Source organism: Lactuca saligna, chromosome 8 (genome assembly GCF_052625555.1).
Source record: "Lactuca saligna cultivar CGN05327 chromosome 8, ASM5262555v1, whole genome shotgun sequence".
In the NCBI taxonomy this organism is placed as follows: Eukaryota; Viridiplantae; Streptophyta; class Magnoliopsida; order Asterales; family Asteraceae; genus Lactuca; species Lactuca saligna.
Window position 1 is genome coordinate 183,093,523 of NC_136424.1, and position 22,076 is coordinate 183,115,598.

The window sequence follows — 22,076 nt, forward strand, 5'->3', positions numbered from 1 at the left end:
ATATACAACTATACTAGAACGAGAAACGTTACATATACATGAATACTTTAATTATTGTGATTTAAATCGGAGCATGACTTAAATTTCATGGCTCGAGTTGTAGCCAGAATTCTCTTGGAGGGAGAGCGTGAGTTTGCGTATAGATCTATACTGGATTGACAATCCTACACCTTGCTGCTAGCTACAGCCGGACCTGCAGGTCTGCGGGTGCCAAACGTCATTCCGTTATTACGACCATTCATTATGTCGTTGTTACTAGTCGATAGTATGGTGCAATTTATCACATAATGCCTTAATATAAATCCGGTTTAAGGTAATTAGTACAACAATAGTTCTTATAATACAAGACTACAGTACTACAATGATTTACCCATTACATATTTTAGTGATAACCTCACTTAAACGTTAATGTACAAACTATATTTTGTTAAATGATAGTTACACTTGGGAAATTACACACTTTTACATCAAACGAGCATACAAAACAGTTAAGCCTTGGTAGAAGGCTACTTTAATAGAAAATATAGGTTTTTCTGAGAGATTTCAAACTTTTACAAACAATTGCAAACCTTTACATACATTTTACAAACTTATACTTGATACATGTTCAAACATTTTTGGATGACAATTACCGACACTAAAATACTTATGAACTCACCAGCTTAATGCTGATAAACTCTTTCAAAATAACTTGTATTCTCAGGTCATCAGTAGACAGGTACCGAGGCCAGCTTTTGAGAAGATGGAGCGCATTCAAGACTCATCTTATTATTTTGAGATACATTATTTTTGGTGTCTATACTGTACATAACACGCTTGTATTAAAATTATATATTTAATGCAATGGATGATGTTGTTGCTTATTTACATTTGCTGTGTTGTGATACATTACATGACGTCCTCCACCCTAGAACGTTTCCGCCGTTCTTGGTTTTGGGGTGTGACAGATTGGTATCAGAGCATTGTTTACAGTGAATCAAGTATATCAACCCATAATAGATATACTAAACTATAAGCCCAGTTAGGATTAAAACACTCTGACCAAGAGTCTATACTTAAAATACTAAAATATTTAATTAAGTATACTAGTCTACATTCATACTAAAACCAGTGTCACAACGACAAGAACAAAAGTATTACGATTGTTAAATATCACAGGTAAGCTCGGGGATATATGGTCAGTCCTGGGAATGGCATAGCCTGATCAACTATGCTGGTCCAAGGAGTGATTAGCATATGCCCTAGAATAGTTGTGATGTGTTAACAAGTCTAAAAACTTACCAACAATACTACAAGAAGATCAGTAGAACCTAAGCTTAAAATACTATATGTGTATTTTGTACTACCAACTACATGTATACTATATCTTTATACCTCTCTTCTCGCGTAGATTTAAATGGCTGGATTCCATCACGGCGACCCGTACTTTCCAAATGAAGGCAACGCAGGATGGCTCGAAGCAGAGTCTGACGATGAACACCCAATCCCGTTGGATGATCATCAAGTTGAAGGCTTCTCGGATGGATCAGACTCTAAGCCCGAAGTCAACAACCTACCTCCAGTAGGTCAAGCCCCGAACAACAACCCTCGACCAGCTTTTCTAGGTCCCACTCCCTGTGGGTAGATAACTTGAATCGCTGGAGTGACGAACAGGGTCAACCCTTACCATACTTTGGGGACCGAACTTTTTACAACGTCAGCGATGGTGGCTCTGCTGACCGAGCTCTACCTGTCATTATCCGCAGAATAGCTCGTAATGTCGAACAAGGTCGAGCAGCCATCGACCGGGTCGTGGAGATTGATGTCAACTCTGGTGTCAACACAGTCCGCATTCACCGTCTCGAAGAAGACATGGAACGGACCCGGAGAACCAATGAAACCCTACAACAACGTCTGGTTGCCTCTCAAGCAGAAGTCATGGAACTTCGAGCTCGTCAAAGGGCTCATGAGCAACACCTTCAAGAGGTGGTACATCAAATGAGAGACCTCAGGGTTCTCCCGAGGAATACTCATCGCCGTTAGATGATGTCTAGTACATCATTATCTTTTGGGTTAAGGATTAGCCTTTAACATCTGTGCTCTAAGTAGAACTTATCTGTAAAATATTCCTAACTTTCAGTACTCTAATTAGGAATCTAAGAACTGTAAAACTTTCCGTATGGTATGATGTAAGAACTACTGTTAGGTCAATTTTCATTGAACTCATTATATCAGTAATACCAGTATTATTGACGACTACCTACTCTGTGGGAAGAATCTTTACATTTGGGTTTTCCTACACATCTTTCTGGTTATGATTTCAAACACTCATTCAATTGTTGGGCGATGGTTAGTTATTCCATGTGTCATTCACACATTACTTACAAATTGATTCTTACCACCTTTCTCATCTTTATAAACTTATAGCTGAAAGATGCCTCCTCGCAAATCTACCCGGAATAACCCGACACCTACACCACCTCCGATCATCGATACAGCAGCCCTAAATGCTGTCGTAGCTGCAGCAGTGGCAACTGCCATGGCACAGTATCACTCTACTGATGCCAACAGAGGTGGAACCCCGGTTAACTCCATTCCGGTTGAAACTCCTGTGCGCTCGAGAGAGTGCTCTTACAAGGATTTCACCAACTGTAAGCCGAAACCCTTCCATGGGACCGGCGGAGTCAATGCTCTCTCACAATGGTTCAAGAAGACTGAATCAATCTTCGAAATTTGTTCTTGCCCTGCTGCGAGCAAAGTCAAATATACCGCATGCACCTTCGAAGGGAAGGCACTGACGTGGTGGAACAGCCACGTTAAATCTCTAACTCTCGTCGTGGCTAACGACATAGGCTGGGATACGATGAAAGACCTCATGATTGAGGAATATTTCCCGAGAGGCGAGATCCAGAAACTAGAACAGGAACTTTGGAGCCTGACCATGAAGGGCACCAACATTATTGCTTACACTGCCCGTTTTAGCGAACTGGTGGCCCTCTGCCCTAATATGGTTCCCACTGAAGGGAAGAAGATCGAACGGTACATATGGGGGCTAGTGCCTCCGTATCATGGGAATGTCCTATCGTCAAACCCCGCTACCTTCGACAGTGCCAAGCGACTGGCACAGTGACTCATTGACCATGGTGTCAAAACCCCTGCAACCACAACAACCCTAGCCATCTCGGAACCTTCCAAACCCGCTGACACCAAGCGGAAGTTCTGGGATGACAAGAAGAGGCAGCGAGCTGCCAAGAAGCAGCAAATTGTGGCAGTACATGCCGCGGTAACCCCTGCTGCTGCTACTGCTCCGACGAAGCAGTATGCTGGAAGTTTGCCGAAGTGCAACAAATGCAACTTCCACCACAACGGCCCCTGCCGTGAAATGCAGTGCTCTAACTGCAACAGGAAAGGACACACCGTCCGTTTCTGTAAATTCCCGGCGCAACCGATCACGCAAGTCCCTGGCTCTGGCGCGAGCCCAACTTGCTATGGATGTGGCGAAACAGGCCACTATAAAAGGGACTGCCCCAAAGCGAGAAATGTTGGAGGAGCAGGGAGGGTACTAGCTATAGGCCACGGGGAAGCAGTCGCTGACCCGACAGTGGTAACTGGTACGTTCCTCCTCGATAACTCCTATGCATGCATTCTGTTCGATAGTGGAGCGGAGCGAAGCTTCGTGAACCATAAATTTGCTCGCATGCTTAAACCACAACCATACGCACTTAAAGAACAATTCAAAGTAGAAATGGCTAACGGTAAAATAGAAAACACCAGTAGCATATACGTAGGATGTATCCTAACCCTAGATAACCATTCATTCCCAATCGACCTCATGCCGGTCTCAATAAAAAGCTTCGACGTTATTATCGGCATGGATTGGTTGAGTCTTCATCGCGCCGACATCATGTGCTTCGAGAAAGCAGTCCGACTAAATCTTCCGTCTAACGAAACTCTTATAGTCTACGGCGAAAAACCTGGTGCGAGTCTTCGCATTATATCAAGTATTAGAGCATAGAAATATCTGCGCAAAGAATACCACGCATTCCTTGCTCACGTCGTCGACACGAACCTCGAAACGAAAGAACTAAAGAACATTCCAGTAGTGAGCGACTTCCCCGACATTTTCCCAGAAGAACTACCTGGATTACCTCCGCAACGACAGGTCGAGTTCAGAATCGACTTAGTCCCAAGAGCTACCCCAGTAGCCAAGTCGCCCTACCGCTTAGCACCAGCAGAGATGCAGGAATTATCTGGTCAACTTAACGAACTGCTCAGCAAGGGCTTCATAAGACCAAGCTTCTCACCTTGGGGAGCACCGGTCTTGTTCGTTAAGAAGAAAGACGGATCATTCCGTATGTGTATCGACTACAGAGAACTCAACAAACTGACGGTCAAAAATCGTTACCCTCTGCCTCGCATAGACGATCTATTTGACCAACTGCAAGGGGCGAACTCATTTGATTATATGATAGTTTAAAAACATGCATGCCAAATTCATTTGAAGTCGGAATAGCATGCGGTTTTTCCAAAGTGTAGTACAAAGTTTTTACATGATTTTGAACTATAATTTTGTCATTTCTGGTTTCATATTCATTGATTTATAGTATCCCAAAGTTGGGATATCAAAGCTGCGATTTTTTTCAGCTTTTTTTTTGTATTCTGTGAAATTTTAAAATATACATATCTAATTCGTTTGAAGTCGAATTATCATGAGTTTTTTTTTGCAACATGTAGTTTAGAATTTGTACATGATTTTAGGCTATAATTTTGTCATTTTTGGTTTAACATTCAACTACGGTCCCCTGAATTTGGGATATCAAAGTTGAAAATTTTCAAAGTTCAACCATTAAGTAATTACCAAAAAATTCTTGTTTTCCCGGGTTTTCCAGTTCTAGACCCACTTTGATATTTTTCGGGTTTTCCGGTTCTAGACCCACTTTACCCGGAACCGAACCGGAACTGGTTCCTATATACCGGTCCGATTTCCGATCCTACAAAATCTCGTTAACCAGTTCCCGAGTTTTACGGGTCCGGGTCTATCGGTTCGGGTTTGGACCCACTCTTATCCCTACTCTATAGGATCATATATTATTAGCAATATCACTCCATAATGATTCTTGGGCATATAGATCCAACAATCTCCCACTTACACACGATTCATTATAGACTAACATAGACGGTAGCTGGCATCTAGCAACGGGCTACTGCCCCTAACAACATATGAAGGGTGCCATTTCATCAACAAACAATTCCAGGAGCTTTAAGCTACAATTTTTTACTAAAAGTGTGGTATCAATTATTCATTTGTCTCAAACATCATGTTGTAACACCCAAAGTTTTGAAGGCCAAGAAAGGAAAGAAAAGCCCTAATTTTAAGGGTAGACTCGGCGAGTTAAAGGAGGGACTCGGCGAGTCCGAGCGGGATCCGGGTCGAGGAGTAAGCGGCCGACTCGGCGAGTCGGCCAAGGTGACTCGGCGAGTCTAGTCCAAACGGGGAAGACCCTAATCCCGGGAGTTGTACCCTATTTAAAGGGTGTTATGTCCCTCCCTCAGCCCCCATATCACCCTAGAGAACCAGTGCACCCTTGATTTCGTAAGAGCTTCCATTATTTGAGAGATAAAGCTTGGAGGAAAGAACTTTGGGAAAGGAACTTGAAGATCAAGTAGGTTGCTTCAAAGGAGGAGGTGTAGATCCGAGATCTACTTCAGTGGTGTTCATCTTGGAGGTAACAAGCTGCTATTTTCCCTTCTTTGCACCTAGATCTATGTGTTTATTTGGGCATTCATGGCATTAGAGTGACCTTTCGAGCTAGGGGTTCAGATCTGAGGTTGTTACCTTAGATTCATGCTTATTTTGATCAAAAACCCCGTAATGTATCAACCCTTGAATTGATTTTGAAGCCCCTTGGCCTTAAACCCTAGTTTATGGCATATTTTGCCTAGATCTCCTTCTCTACACGTAAAGTTTACAACTTTACATGGGGAATAGGCTTGGGAAGGGTAGATCTACAGTTTGGAGTCCATGCATGACTCAAAAGTCCTCTGCATGTAAGGAGAACTGAAGGGACTCGGCGAGTCCTTTGAGTGGACTCGGAGAGTAGCATGAAGTTGTGGAGAAACTCGACGAGTGGGATGAACAACTCGTTGAGTCGTATGAAGATTTCCTTGTACTCGGCGAGTCTGTTCTTGGACTTGGCGAGTCAGGTCGCGAAACCCCAAACCCTTCGAGTTGAGACTCGAAGCAGTGAGTCGGGTGGAGACTCAGTGAGTTGGACAGGATAGGACTCAGAAATCGGTAGACTCGGCAAGTCGAGTCGCGAATGGAGGGAATCAGATCATTTTGAACTCGGCGAGTCAGTAGGGTGACTCAGCGAGTAGGGTTGACCTGGAAGGTTGAATTTGACCAGGACTTTGACCTTGGACCAGGGTTGACTTGGTTGTCTTTCGGGGGTCAGTTAGACTTAGTGTTGCATTGATATTGGTAGTTCGGGGAGCAAGGGGAGCAGGAGTTCTGTGAGTTGTCGGGCAGCAGCTAGTGAGATCATCAGCAAGTTCAGCCAGTGCAGGTGAGTTTCCCTTTGTGTGAATGGGTCTAAGGCCACAATGCCGGCCCATGTAGTTATGAGTAGAAGACCCGGGGGTTAGCCCTAGGCACAGTATGCTAGTATGATATTCAGGACGAGGTCCAGTAATAACGGGCGGGTGCCCAAGGATTCGTTTGCATGCTAGATTATACTTGTTGTCTGTGTGATACATGTATGTTCCTGGTAGGGAGGTGAGTGTGGGCGAGGTCCCGTATCTCACCAATAGCAGAGTGTGGATGGGGTTCCATATCTCATTAGTAGCAGAATATGGGCGAGGCCCAAACTAGAACAAGAGTGAGAGTGGGCTAGGCCCGTACCTCACTACCATTAGGAGCGTGGACGAGGTTCCATGACTCATCAGTAGCAGGACATGGGCGAGGCCCAGGATAGGCGAGGCCTTAGGACAGAACCAGTTGCATGTGTTTAGTTATGTGTTTTGAAATGTGTATGTGTTATTATTTGTTGGTGGGCGAGGCCCTGTGACAGGCGAGGCCTAAGTAAAACAGATCTGTATCCGAGCGGGGCTCGAAGCCAGGCGGGGCCTGGAGCGGCGGGGCCGTTGAAGCGGGCGAGGCCCAAGATAGCGGGCATGGCCCAGTATGTGCAGTATGTGGTTATGCATGGTATGTGGTAGGGTGGGGAACTCACTAAGCTTCATGCTTACGGTTTTCAGTTTTGGTTTCAGGTACTTCCGGTAGCGGAGGGAAGAGCTCGGGGTGATCGCATGGCACACACCATAGATTAGACAGCCTGGGAATGTTTACTCTGATAATAACATGTGTTTTGAAAACTTATACTCATATTATGTTTTGGAAATGATGATTTTACTTTAAGTAGTGATTTATTAAAAGAAATTTTTGGTCTAAAATTTTGGGTCATTACAAGTTGGTATTAGAGCCTTGGTTTGAGGGATTCGGACATGCTCTCGGGTGTGTCTGAACTCAAACTGGGGAATTGGTAAAGAAGTTTTCAAAATGGAAAGACAGTTTTGTAAAAAGAGTTTTGAGAAAGAAAATGGTTTTAGAAAAGTAAAAAGAATTCAGAAAGAAAAGAACTTTGAAAAGAGAAAAGAGGTGTGGTGCATGCAATCAACCGAGCTCAAGTAAGTACCCCAAAATACCCATACGAGTTTATGATTTGATTATCAGTTAATAGAACAGCATGCTAGATTAGGACTAAGGATCTAGGGAGGATGCCTTATGTGCCTGTTATATGTGCTTTTGATCTGCATGATAGTGCTAAATAGTCAGTAGTAGGATAGCCTGATTAGGTTATGCCTGAGTTTATGAGTTGTGTTTCATGCTAGTTCAGCTTCTTGCTATGTGAATATGATTTAAGTATGTTATGGTTAGATTTTCCCTTGTTTGAATGTTGCTTGCTTTGTGCATTGTGGAATTCTAAGTGATGGGAGTTAGCCATTAGGTGGATACGTCACGTAACATGTGATCAGGGTTGAATAATCTCAGAGTTTTGGATTTGGTCCTATTACGCAGCTCTTGTTTGAGTCCAACCGTTGTAGGAATGAGTCTTTTACTTGAAGGATTTTTTGAGCCTCGTCACATGTGATGGAATCCAGGTAATGGCTAACTGGCATTGTGAGGAGGCCTTCAGCAGCTAAGGACTGGTTTGAGTTGAGTCAAAGGTTTCCCTAGGGTAAGCCTAGGATGAGGTAGTGTTGGGAGCAGTAGTAGTAGAAAAGGGACCTGGTGGAGTCAAAGCAGTTCTTGAGGAAAGTACGGATAGATGTGGAAGGTAGTATGGGCCCGTACTACTGAAAGCAGAGGATCCGTACTCGATTCGGGAAAGGCCGAGACAAGACCGGGAACCTGGTAGTGAGTATGTTTGGTCTTGCAGCAGTGAGGAGTATTCTGATAATGGTTATGTTATATGTTTCAGTATGGTGACATTGCAAGAGGGACCAACGGGCGGATCAGGCGCTGGAGAGGGATTGGGCTCGGGTTTAGGGGTCGAGCAGCTCGAGGAGCGGATGAGAGAGTTGATATCAGCCGAGGTTACGCGCAGTATTCTAGCTCAAACCCCTGTGATCTTTGGCACGGTCAAGGAGGGTATATTGGAGATTTTGGATGAGAGGCTGGGAGCCTTCCGTACTGAGATAATGGCTTTGTTGGGAGCACGTACCTTGACATTTCTGGAGTTCAGGGCTAGCGGGGCACCAGATTATCATGGGGCTAGGGACCCCATCGCTAGTAGCAGATGGTTGGCTGATGTTGCCAACGCATTCCGTACGAGCCGGTGTCCTGAGGAGGACAAGGTCATACTCGCTTCCTGTCTTCTGAAGGACAGAGCGAGGGATTGGTGGGAAGAGATTGGTCATGCTTTGGGTGATGATGCCGCGTTGGACGCGCGATGACTTGGAGTGATTTCTCAGCTAGGTTCAAAGCGGAGTTTTTGCCGATTATTGAGGTGCAACAGTTAGCCCGGGAATTTCAGGATTTGACGCAGACTACTGAGACTGTGGCGAAGATCACCGCCAAGTTCAGGGAGAGAGCCTTTCTTGTTCCGCAGTATGTCATGGATGAGGAGATGAAGAAGGCACGATATCATGAGATGCTGAGGGATGACATCCGGGAGTTCGTGAGCAAGTCCGGTTGTAAGACACTGGAAGATATGATTTCTCGGTCCAGGGAGAGGGAAATTGATTTGGAGCAGATCCGGAAGAGGAAGCCGGATGAGGTTCAGGTAGCCGCGAGTTCGGTCAAAAGGCCCAAGGGATCGGATTCAAGATCGAGGGATCATCATGACCGCAGTCGATGCGGAAAGTGTGGTAGGACACACGGGGGCGCGTGCAAGAGTGCTAGTGGTGGTGAGTCTGGCTGCTTCAGGTGCGGTCGGACTGGTCATTTTAGCAGAGATTGTACTGTTACCATCACCTAGGGATCAGACTTGATATGTTTTCACTGAAATAAGCGGGGCCACAAGAAGGCCTAGTGCCCCAGTTTGCTTTCAGCAGGATGGGTGATGGTACCTGCCCCTGCAACTTTGAGGATCACAGACGGTCGTCAGGGCCGTGCGGAGGCGCCTGCGGTAGGAGGCAAGGCTTTTCAGATGGCTACTTTGGAGACGCGAGCAGTGCCGGACGTTGCAGGTATGCGACTTTCGTTTTCGGTTCTTTTATTTTGTGCATGATTATATTGTTATGGTTCTGCATCATTATCTGTATGAGCATTTCATTTGAGCGGTTTGATTGTGATTGAGTTATATGCCATTTGCATACCTTAGATATTTGGTTAGTAGTTAAGGGATGGGTTGTATCGAAGAAGGTTACTTAGGGTGCAGTATCTGTAGCATGCCTTGGAGGGACTCGGTATGTCTCGCTATTTTGGAGCCGTATAAGTTTTAGAATGGTCAGGTTAGATCCTTAGTTATGGTAAGCTTGGGATTCCTCAGCGGATTGATTATGGTAGAAAGGATTGGGATTTCTCTTCATTGAGCATCGAGGCGTAAGCAGGATCGAATTGGGGGAGAATCCTCCGACTGTATAAGGGTAAGAGCACGCAATTCCAGATCGAGTATATGATTTCTGAGAAGGAAAGGAGGTAGTTCAGCGTTGACGGATTGAGTAGTTCAGGGTTGGGAGTTTGAGAAACTTCCCATCAGTCCATGCGTGTAAAGGGTAATGGTGAGTATGTGGTTGATAATGTACCGGGTCGTAAGACAGTTGGGTGCAAGTGGATCTTCAAGAAGAAGACAGACATGGATGGGAAAGTGCACACTTATAAATCGTGGTTGGTTGCGAAGGGCTTTACTCAAACTCCTAGAGTTGACTATGATGAGACCTTCTCACTAGTTGCGAAGATAAAGTCTATTAGGGTAATGCTTGCAATAACTGCATTTCATGATTATGAAATATGGCAAATGGATGTGAAAACCGCTTTCCTAAATGGAAAGTTGGTTGAGGATGTATACATGAATCAGCTAGAGGGTTTTGTCGATGCGAAGCATCCAAATAGAGTGTGAAAGCTTGAGAAACCCATTTATGGATTGAAACAAGCGTCTCGCAGATGGAGTCTTTGTTTTGACGAGAAAGTTAAAGAGTTTGGCTTTCTACGAAGCGAAGATGAATCTTGTGTATATGTCAAAGCCAGTGGGAGTATAGTGAGCTTCCTCGTATTGTATGTTGATGACATACTACTCATAGGAAACGATGTCCTAACCTTGCAGGAGGTCAAGTCCTGGCTTGGGAAATGTTTCGCTATGAAGGACCTCGGAGAGGCTACTTATATTCTGGGAATAAGGATAGTGAGAAATAGGGAAAAGAGACTGATAAGACTCAGTCAGGATACATACTTGGATAAGGTACTAAATCGTTTTAGTATGGAAAATTAAAAGAAAGGGGAGTTGCCAATCCAAAGTAATACCAAGCTGAGTAAGACTCAGAGTGCGAGTACAGAGGCAGAGATAGCTGATGTGAGCCGAGTACCTTACGCTTCTGCAGTAGGTTCTATCATGTACGCTATGACTCGTACTCACCAAGATGTGGCCTTTGCTTTGAGCATGGTCAGCAAATATCAAGGGAATCCTGGTAGAGCTTATTGGATTGTCGTTAAGAATATTCTTAAGTACCTACGAAGGACCAAGGAATGGTTTCTAGTCCTTGGTGGGAGTGATGACTTAAGGGTACCAGGGTACAGTGACACTAGTTTTTAGATGGACCGGGATAGGTACCGATCGCAGTCGGGCTGGGTCTTTACCCTTAACGGAGGAGCAGTAACTTGCAAAAGTTCCAAGCAGGAGACTGTAGCTGATTCAACGTGTGAATCAGAGTACATTGCGGCAAGTGAAACGTCAAAGGAGGCTATATGGTTAAAGAACTTCATTGGAGACCTTGGAGTTGTGCCATCCATAAAGGAGTCGATGGAAATTTTCTGTGATAATGAAGGAGTGGTTGCCTTAACCAAGGAACCGAGGGATCATGGCATATCTCGACATATCGACAAAAAATACCACTTTATCAGACATCGGGTAGAAGAGGGTTGTAAAGAGAGTATCGTCAAAAGAAAACCCAGCAGATCCCCTTACGAAGGGACTGAGTAGGGTCAAGCACTCGCAACACGCTATGATCATTGGGCTGAAGGATGATATGAGTTTAGATTAGATAGATATGAAACGTGTAATAGATAATTTGTACTTGACATTTGATGAATAAATAAAGTTGTGTTATTTATGAGTAAAGCTAATATCTTGTGTTGGTTATTTATCTATTGTTTCAATTTTGCATGTTTTGACTTCCTTAATAATAAGATTATTTGAACAATCCACAGTCGTTCATATTTTGGAAGTAGATGTGAATGAAGACTGTCATGAATTGTTTGTAGATTGTCTAAAAGGGTTTTGAACATAGCAAAGGTTTGCTGCAAAGTTCATGAGTGCTTATGAATATGATTTGAGCATTGGAATAACCCCGCGTTTGCTGGTATCACTTCTTGGTGTTTTACCTAAAGTGATCGCAAAGCGATAATATCATATAGTCTTAAAGCTTAGAGATATGGTTATTATTTACTGATTGGTTATGCGTTGATGATGTGTAAATGCATTAGTAACTTGATGTTATAAAACACATTGTTGTGCATGATTTAATTGGTAAAAAATAGATGCATATGAGTCGAAGTTAATCTGTTCCTTTTATTGTATGAGAATAAAGGTGATATCTTGGCCACTTGATGATTTGGTTTGACTTATGTGCCGTGCCCGGTCAGAATGGAGTTGATGTGTTCAAATAAATTCTATGTCGAAAAAATCGAAGATTGAGAAACAAGTGTTGGACAATAAGTATTGTCAGTGTGATATCTAGAACAGAGGATTATACGATCCCTTATCTGAAGGATGAGTTACTGATTAGAGTTGACAACGACATGTAAGAGCTACGATTGCTAATCGGATCCTAAAGTCATATGTGAGGTATAGTACTAGACTTATCCAAGTGGGAGACTCTTGGATTAGTGTCTAAGTCCGTAACTATATTTGGTATGTACTTGACCCGGTTATGCATGGTCCTTTTGGGTTGCCTTCACCAAAGCAACTTGACAAGGTTATTTAAGAAAGTGAGAGGATATTATGGTTTATTAATATATTATAAGAATAATATATTAAAAGAGAAATCATTTTTATTTAATTAGTATTGATCATAAATTAATTAGGAATTAATTTGGTGACTAGAAGAGAATAATTAAATAAAGGGGCATAAACTGTCAAATATATGATAGTTGAGTTTTGGGCTAGGAAACCTAATGGACCAAGGGGGAACGAAATTATGATGGGGATCCATCATATTTTCATCCAAAGGCCCTAATATAGAAGGTTGCATGGGCTGCTTGGTGACTAAGTTGTCCATTAGGGTTTAGACTGAAACCCTAGCAGCATACACTATAAATAGAGACCCTTGGATGCAATTTTCGGATGCTTGACTCCAAAAAGAAACCCTAGGGCCGATTTTTAGTGTTCTTCCTCCTCTCTCTTAATAGCCTTCTTGCTTGTGGGGTTTGTGAACCATTAGAGGAGTTACAATTGTGACTCTAAGCTCAAGATCAAGAAGATTTAAAGGATTCCAAGCAATTTTAAAGAGGTAAACACTTAGATCTGTTCTTATAATGTTAATTTCGAATTATACATGTTAGATATAGGGTTGCAAGTCTTGGATTCATTGCATGTACTATAGAGAAACCTAGATCCAAGCATTAGGGTTTGTATGAGCACATATGATTGTTCTTATGCATAAAACCCATCATTTATACCATTACATAAACCTCGATACATAAGCTTAACAATTAAGACAAGAACCAATAGAAAACCATTACTGGAAACATAAGATTCAGTTCTTTCACTTTTTTCCTAACAATTGCCACGTTCTCTACAACCTCTAAAAGCATATATATATATATATATATATATATATATATATATATATATATATATATATATATATATATATATATATATATATATATTCTACATTAGGCTTCATATTCACAGGTTCTTCATCAATCCATTCCCAAAATTTTCACTTTTTCTTGGTTTCTTTAGTAATAAAAACGAAAAACAAGAAGATAAGAAGGTGAAATTGAATACCAAAATGATGTATTTTGACAAATAAAATCAAAATCGGTAATTACCAATGGGTTAGGGCACATCTAAATTTCTTTCCAGGGTTATCTTTGATCTTGGAGGTACAAATTCGTATAGGGAGTAAACAATCATAAAGGATTTCATTATCTACTCTGTAGTTGCTTGAACCATTCGAAATCCATGAGCCGGTCGACATCCTCCTTCTTCTAGGCCAAAATTGATTCATCTTGATTTCTTGTGTAAATATTCGTTTATAAGCATTAACTAGGCCACATAAGATGCCATTTAATTGTCATTTATGCCACATAGTTTCCACATCAACAAAACATGTAGAATCGGTCTGAAGGACTATGTATGAAAAGATAAAGTATAAAGACTTATTTAACACACACACCATGAATGACTAAACATATACAAAATGATAACTATCTTACCAATATATATATATATATATATATATATATATATATATATATATATATATATATATATATATTTCATTTTCCCATTTTTAAATGTATGTAAGCATGCGTGAATGGTACGTCTGAAACAAACAACTAATTACTATACCCGTTGAAAAAATAGATTTTTTTAACCGACAAATAAAGATATATATTAAAGCCAAAAAACTACCCCTAACAACGTGCTAGGAGAGAAATTACAACACAAGGAAAACAATAAATGCAAACAAAGCGAAACAAATTACAAGTTATAGAAAGGAAGGGTGTTCTATTCAGCCTAATTCAGATTTCCGTTTTTGCCCATGTGTTTGAACCAAAGGAAAGTCATTGACTTGATTATATCTGCCACTTTTGTAGTACACACCATCTTATTGTTAAAAAGTCTTTCGTTCTCACCTTTTAAATGCTCCAAATGATACCATGATAGATAACTACTAGTCTTTTCATTTTCTTTGGGTAGTTTCCCTAACTCGAGGCATAATCAAGCACATCACATCCAACACTGTGCTGAAGTTGATTTGCGGCACGTTGCACCTAGGGTTGCAAACGAGCCGAGTCGAGCCCGAGCCTGGCCAGACTCGGCTCGAGCTCGTTTAAGTTCTAAGAGGCTCGAGATCGAGCTTGACTCGATTTGAGCTTCTTGTACTGAGCTCGACTCGAGCTCGTAAATAATTATACAAGCTCGACTCGGGCTCGGGCTTGGCTCGTTTTTTGTTTGACTTGCCTAAATAAGCTTAATTTCGGTTCGAGCTCGTTAAGAAGCTCGTTTACTAATACCATAAATTCCTAATCCACAAATATGTTTTTATTTTAATATGTAAAAAAAATAAGAAATTATATTATATAAAGGCTCGTTTAGGCTCGCAAGCCTAATCGAGCTTAGTGACATAGGCTCGCGCTCGAGCTCGTTTAATAAATGAGCTTAATATTAAGCTCGAGCCGCTCGTCTAAAATCGGTTTCGAGTCGAGCTTTTAGCGATCCAATCCCAAGTAGCTCACGAGTAGCTTGGCTCGTTTGCACTCCTAGTTGCACCATTTGAAAATGCATTTCATGATGGTTTTTGCAAAGGGGTATTGTACCAGTATGTCATCTCGTCTGACGATCATTATTGATGTGTATCATATGAGTACTTGATGTTTTTTTTTCTTCTTAATTTGAAATTTATGATTCTTGGATGATACAAAAATTACCAAAATATAATTTAATGAATCTCTTATTATTAACAAATAGGTCGACACTACCTTGATTTTGCTAAATTAAGTATACAAATTAAACAAGTGAACAAGTGTGGGTACCACAATAAGATATGAAGAAATGCAATTAAAATGTGGCTCGAATGCAAACACGATGACCAATCCACCATTGTTGCCCACCGTGACCACCAGCTCCAGCAGCACAAAAAACCCTGCATCTTCCCACTCGACACCACAAAATTCTCACACACGTTACTCTGCTGAAATCAATGGAGCTCTGTGGAGCTTCTGCTCTGACTTGGAGAACCTCAATTTCTCCTTCTCTTCACTCTTCTCCTCAACCGACTTCGGTATCATCTCCCTCTATCTGGATTTGTATTTTACGTTGTCGAAATTGATGTGTTAGGGTTAGTTTTCTTTTTCTGTTTCAGGTGAGTGAATTCAGAAGAGTTAGGGTTTGGTGTGTTAAAACCGACGTCAATGACTCGTCTCAGTCGGTTAAGGTGAATGAGTTTTCTGCATTTACTAATCCATCATCGACACATTGATTGTAAATTCTATGAAGAGAATCGAAGGAGATGATTATTCAGTTGAAGTAGTTGTATGAATTTTTAAATCACTTCATCGTTTGAACAATTAAGAAAATATCATTCGGATATATGGAAGTTGGAGCTACATTTTGGCCTTAAACTAGCGTTTACAAGTCTACTTACTTTGAATTCTTAACTTCATAACTTTCCAGCCATAGAAATCGAACAATTCCTCAAGTCATATATACTATGCAAATTGTAATGCTTCACTTTTTGGCGAAAATTCCAAGCTAAATTATTCGCCATAACAATCTATTTCAAGATGAGAAAAAGTCAAAGCTTAGCTCTTTTCTTTTCAAAAGAAAAAGGAATATCAAACTCTTCCATAATCCATTGTTGTTGGTGAAAAGCTGATCTCCTCTTGGGTTTGTTGCAGGGTAACCAGATGACAGTATCAATAACAGGAGCTACAGGCTTTATAGGGAGTAAATTGGTGCAAAGGCTCTATGAAGGTATTAATATTCCATGATTCCTTCTATCTGTTTCAAAGGCTCTTGGATTTACATTCTGGATTTTTATGATTGCTCTTATAACCATGTATCAACTTTGATATGTTGTTTACAACTTCAGAGTATTGATGTGGCATGGCATGTTTCAGATATAACTTTTTTGTTTACTTTATATCATAATAGAAATGTAACTGAATCTTAATCAACTCTGGAATGCAGATAACCATAGTATCTGTGTCTTGACTCGATCTAGATCTAAAGCTCAGTCCATTTTTCCGGGTAAGAAGGTAATAGTTACTGTTAAAAAAAATCCATAATATCTGATTCATTCTGGAAATTTCAACTTTCTGTGAAAATGAATCTTCAATTATAAGTTTATAACAATGTCAATTACTATAAACCCCTCTTAAAAGTCTTTGCTTTCATCTTAAATTCTAAATTCTAAATACTCCTTTATTGGTTGTAGTGAAGGATTTCCCAGGCATTGTAATTGCAGAAGAGTCTCAATGGAAAGATTGCATTCAAAAGTCAACTGGAGTTGTAAATTTGGCTGGATTGCCAATTAGTACAAGATGGTCTTCTGAGGTAAATAAACCATCTATAGTGTTAAACCATTATACTTTTTCTACTGTTTATAGAAATCATTGTGTCATAAATAATATGATTTTTTATTTTTTCAACTGTAGATCAAGAAAGAGATCAAACAAAGCAGGATTGGAGTCACCTCAAAGGTTATTAATTGTAAATTAGAAGACCAACAAAACAATTATAAAATGTATTTAAAAAAAAAAAAAACAGCCTTTTTTTCAGTGAAAGTAAGATTTGACCACTTGCCCTTCTCGTTTTACGGGTCCCACAGAAGGAGAAATGAAGGTGGGACCCACAAAATCGAGAATGAAGGGAAATGGTATAAAAGAACGAGCACTTTGTTTTGATGGGCTTGTTTGACTTTTTATAAAGGTTGTTGACTCGATAAATAGCTCCACAAGTGATGCAAGACCAAAAGTTTTGGTTAGTGCAACAGCAGTTGGCTATTATGGTATGGGACAAAATTGTAATTTCACAAGTTGATTTATATTATGTTATGTTACCTAATCATGTGACGTGAGTATGTGACACATGTTATTTATTTCTTTATTTATTTTGAGTCAGGTACTAGTGAAACACAAGTGTTTGATGAACAAAGCCCTTCTGGAAATGATTATCTATCCGAGGTAAATAATTATAAAAAATAAATATTCTAACAAAAAAGTAATGAGATTTTTATTTTTGTAATTTTGTTTATATATATATATATATATATATATATATATATATATATATATATATTTTATATGATTAGGTTTGTAGAGAATGGGAAGGAAAAGCTCTTGCAGTTGATAAGGATGTTAGACTTGCGCTTATTCGTATTGGGGTGGTGCTTGGAAAAGATGGTGGTGCTTTAGGTATTTTTTTATTTTTTTAATTTTTTTTAATATAAAGTGTTATTACTATTTCTTGCATTTTGATGAGTTGTTACTGATGTGAGTTTGCAGCTAAAATGGTTCCTATCTTCATGATGTTTGCTGGAGGCCCATTGGGCTCTGGGAAACAATGGTACTTACTCTTGTTATGATTAACTGATTTAAATTAAACTTATAACTTTAAGTTGTTGCAAATTGTTATTATTAATTAATTAATTAATTATAAAACCACATATATTATTATCTAAAATTTATATAAGACTAAAGTTTAGAAACGTGTTAGGTTTTCCTGGATTCATATAGATGACCTGGTGAATCTGTTATGTGAAGCCTTATCAAATCCATCTTATAAAGGTGACAATTCATGTGTTTATCAATACATAACATAAAAGTTATAAAATATTATTTTTATATATTAGTATTATTATTGGATTTCAGGAGTGATCAATGGAACCGCGCCGAACCCTGTCCGTCTAGCGGAAATGTGCCAACATTTGGGAGCGGTGATGGGGCGGCCGTCATGGCTACCGGTGCCTGACCTTGCTCTCAAAGCGGTCCTTGGAGAAGGAGCGATAGTGGTAAGCATAAAGCCCTTTATGTACTACTGTGTTTGGACTGGACTGGACTGGACTGGGATTGCAATTAATGTGAATGGGAGAAAATTTGCGTTATTATTAAAGTAAAATAAGCGAAAATATTTTTTTTTATTATCAAGTTATTTATTGGTTAAATAATAAATTAGTATATATAGTAGTTAATGTTTCAATGATTATTATAAATTGTAAATGATTAAGACATGTAATGTAAACTAGCGGACAAAATCGGCCGTTTTTTGTGTTTTTTATGAAAAAATGTAAAAGTTTTGACTGTAAAGATCAAAAGTATCAAAATGGCTAAAGAATTAAATGAGTTTGAATTAACAAGTTTTTAGAAAATGGACCAAAATTGTCGATTCCTTAAAGTTTTGTAGCCAAAATTTGAATATTAAAAGGTTCCTAAAAAATGTAAATTTTTTATTCTAATGACCAAAAGTGTCAAAATCAAAAGTATCAAAATGGCTAAAAAATTAAAGGGGTTTGAATTAGCAAGTTTTTAGAAAATGGATCAAAGTCGTCAATTTCTTAAAGTTTTGTGGCCAAACTTTGAATATTAAAAGGTTTCTAAAAAATGAAATTTTTTTGATTCCAATGACCAAAAGTGTCAAAATGGATAAAAAAAAGAAGGGGCAAAGTTGAAAAAAGGCAAGTTTACTATAAGGGTTGTAATTAGCAAGTTTTTTAAAAAAAAACCAAAGTTGTCAATTCCTTAAAGCTCTGTGATCAAACTTTAAATATTAAAAGATTCCTAAAAATAATCAAAAATATCAAAATAGATAAAAAAGGATTAATTATGTCAAACCCTTAAGAACATTACTACTCCTAAGGGAACATAATATATATATATATATATATATATATATATATATATATATATATATATATATATATATATATATATTCCTAAAAATGTTTTATTTGGCAGGTTTTGGAAGGACAAAGGGTGTTGCCTGTTAGAGCGAAAGAATTAGGGTTTTCGTATAAGTATCCGTACATCAAAGAAGCATTGAAAGCCATTTTAGCTCAAAAGGTTGTAGTCTGACTGACAGCGATAGATCCATCACATTTTTTATTATTTTTGTGTCAAAAAAAGCAAAACCAAAAGAAGTTGGATACAAAATAATATTGAAAAATATCATCGTGCGTTAGTATTTGTATGGATTGTGTAACCAAAAACATAAAGATGCTGCATATGATGATTTGCTTTCTTGACCCGAAACTTTTATCTATGTTGTTTTAACTTTTTTATTTTGAAAAAAGTTTAAAAAAAAAAGTTAAATTTACCACGTTATGACTTTTACTCTTTATAAGTTTGTTTTTTTTTTATTGTGACTGATATTTAAAAGGTTTTATAGGTTTTAAACAGAAATCTGAATATACGAAATACTTGTCATGTTTCGAACTAATAAGTTAAAATTATGTTTTTTGTGTGATCTTGTAAACCCAAAAATGATCATACATAGAACCCCTATTTAAGGTTGAATCCTTTAAAAAAAAATCAACGCAACACAGCAAAACCTCAATGTTTTAAATGGTAAATTTGACTAATCTTTAAGTTTTCGTTTAAAGTTAAGTTACTTTACAAGTTAAAAGTCATCAAAGACTTGAGGGAAATTAATAAACATAGTTATGGTTCTCTTGACTCTTGATAGTTAACCCTTTAGCGAATATTTTCTTCCAGTAAAAGCTTGAAACTTGGCTTCTTCCTTTGTGGGTTCTTCCACTTTCTTCTCTTTAGCAGCTTCCTACACATCACAAAAAAAAATGGCGTTATGACCAAAATACTTACATTTATTTACCAAAAATAAAAATATAAATACTAATATTACCATATTGGTAACAAAATACAACTACATTCTTATCATTGCTAAACATTTAACAAAAAAAAAAAAAACACCTTTCGCTTTTGAGGGGCAGCAGCATTAGAATTAGAACCAAACACGAGTTTTCCCTGAGTCTGGCGGGAGCTAGAAGCGGCGGTAGGTCTTCCGCCGGAAACCGCCGGTTGTTTCCCTTTGGAGGTGGTGGAAACAGGCGGCGGTTGGTATGTCAAAGCCTTCCCATCCAACCTTCTCCCCGATCCTGTAAACGGGTTGAACTTTGGTTCCTCTGGTAGACTTTCTTCATCTGCAAGGATAAATAAATAAATAAATAAAAATTATTTACTATATTAATAAATAAATAAATAAAAGTAAAGTACATTGCTATTTTCTGCAATTTATCCTATGAAAGTTGTACCTTGGGTGGATGATGATGATAAAGGGAGCCTTTGTGGTTCCTTGTAATCAAGGGGAGGAGCAAAGTCAACCTCACAATCAGTTTCAATAATGGTGATTGCACTAGAAGGCTTTGATTCAATAATATCAATGTAGTATTTCTTATTGTTATATGCCACCATAATGCTATCTCCTGTTGTTAAACACGAGAAGTTCCTAAGCGTCGTCTCTAATCTGTGCATCGAAAACAAAAAAAAAAAACAAATTAAGGGCATTTTCGTAATTTTGAGGAATGGAAATCGGAATTGGAATCTGTCTTGAATAAATTGTGCGGTTGACTTACATTGCTTTTGGGTTGGAAATGTTGAGAAAGTCGGATGTGTGCGGTTGCAATTTTACATATGTACCCTTTGGAAGGGTCATATTCTTTACTCTCACAAGGTCCCCTTCTTGTAAAAGCAAATTTTCCATCATCTACATGAAGAAAAGACTTTAAGGTATGTTCTAATTGTTGAAAAAAAACAAAAAAAAAGAATGGATTTAAGAAATTCATACCCAATGAGGCATATATATCAAGCCTTCTTCAGCAATGAATTCCAAAACACCACAATGTAACACTCTCTCAGCAGCAACATTGTGTAGCTCAAACAGCATTGGATAATCAATGTGAAGGGAAGCTGTAAAATGTAAAGATTAAAAGCCATCAATATTTTATTAAAGCAAATTTGATATAATTATATAAAGAAAAATCTAATATTTATAAACTAACCAAGGCGATCAAGAGCTGAAGGAGGCATAATAACTGGAAAAGAAACAATAAAAATATTAGTATGTTCACTAATTAGTAAAAGATCAGGTTTAGAAACCTGGGATCTCTCCAAATGCTATGGAAATGAAAATTTAGAATGACAAGTGTCGTGTTAAGGTAGCCTGCCGCAGCAACTGCATTGCAAATTTGGAGACATATAGAAGTTTGGAGGTGGCAAAACTCATTAAAATTTGTAACATCCAGATTTTGAGGTACTTGGCAATTATATTTTTTTTATGCTTAGGTTTGCCACGACGTGGTGAAGGACCACATCACGTGGCGAATCAGGTTGAGATCGCATGTTTCATTAGGCCACCACAACGTGGCAGCATGTTACCACGAGGTGGTGGTGGTCTGGTGGCAAAACCCTAACTTTCAGGTATTTAAAGGAAAGTGGGGAGACTAGGGTTGCCCACCTTCAGCCTCCGTCACTCTTAAACCCAACAACTCTAACCCTAAACCTCTTTGGTGCTCTTGTCCTCATGTTTGGTAGTCTTGGAAGCTCTTGAAGGAAGAAGAAGGAAAGTTTGAGCTAGGATCCATATCGGTGAGCTTAACAAATAATTTATCCAGACAACACTTAATGGAAAAAAAAAAAAAAGACATGCCTTAATGGGTTCATAAATTTCTGGATTTTTCTGATTGCTCTTATA

At 39.1% G+C, this 22,076-nt stretch overlaps 2 protein-coding genes across 3 annotated transcripts; one reads left to right on the forward strand and one right to left on the reverse strand.

Moving 5' to 3' along the window:
- Positions 1-15,444: 15,444 nt before the first annotated feature.
- Positions 15,445-19,618, forward strand: SULA (NAD(P)-binding Rossmann-fold superfamily protein). Of its 2 annotated transcripts, none has more exons than XM_078970813.1 (13): positions 15,445-15,651; positions 15,733-15,804; positions 16,268-16,343; positions 16,560-16,627; positions 16,812-16,925; positions 17,027-17,071; positions 17,301-17,379; positions 17,493-17,554; positions 17,683-17,785; positions 17,876-17,936; positions 18,087-18,157; positions 18,242-18,381; positions 19,325-19,618. In XM_078970813.1, the coding sequence occupies exons 1-13, from the start codon at positions 15,571-15,573 to the stop codon at positions 19,439-19,441; spliced, it is 1,089 nt and encodes a 362-aa protein (XP_078826939.1). In that variant the 5' UTR covers positions 15,445-15,570; the 3' UTR covers positions 19,442-19,618. The 2 variants fall into 2 exon arrangements, with proteins under 2 accessions (XP_078826939.1, XP_078826941.1); XM_078970815.1 differs by having other exon boundaries at positions 16,560-16,619; positions 16,807-16,925.
- Positions 19,619-19,922: 304 nt separating this feature from the next.
- Positions 19,923-21,412, reverse strand: LOC145011086 (ubiquitin fusion degradation protein 1 B-like). Its single transcript, XM_078969713.1, has 6 exons — positions 21,385-21,412; positions 21,171-21,292; positions 20,959-21,089; positions 20,638-20,849; positions 20,297-20,526; positions 19,923-20,144 (listed from the first exon to the last, which is right to left on the reverse strand). The coding sequence occupies exons 1-6, from the start codon at positions 21,410-21,412 to the stop codon at positions 20,052-20,054; spliced, it is 816 nt and encodes a 271-aa protein (XP_078825839.1). The 3' UTR covers positions 19,923-20,051.
- Positions 21,413-22,076: the final 664 nt, after the last annotated feature.

Bases quoted from the DNA above. Each gene is read 5' to 3' on its own strand.
- LOC145011086 (XM_078969713.1), bottom strand. From the start codon at position 21,412: ATGCCTCCTTCAGCTCTTGATCGCCTTG. The intron at 20,850-20,958 runs GTAAGTCAACCG...TTCGATGCACAG, and splicing joins ATTTCCAACCCAAAAGCAAT to ATTAGAGACGACGCTTAGGA. The intron at 20,145-20,296 runs GTGTTTTTTTTT...TGTGATGTGTAG, and splicing joins CTGCCCCTCAAAAGCGAAAG to GAAGCTGCTAAAGAGAAGAA.
- SULA (XM_078970813.1), top strand. From the start codon at position 15,571: ATGGAGCTCTGTGGAGCTTCTGCTCTGACTTGGAGAACCTCAATTTCT. The intron at 15,652-15,732 runs GTATCATCTCCC...TTTCTGTTTCAG, and splicing joins CTTCTCCTCAACCGACTTCG to GTGAGTGAATTCAGAAGAGT. The intron at 16,926-17,026 runs GTAAATAAACCA...TTTCAACTGTAG, and splicing joins GTACAAGATGGTCTTCTGAG to ATCAAGAAAGAGATCAAACA.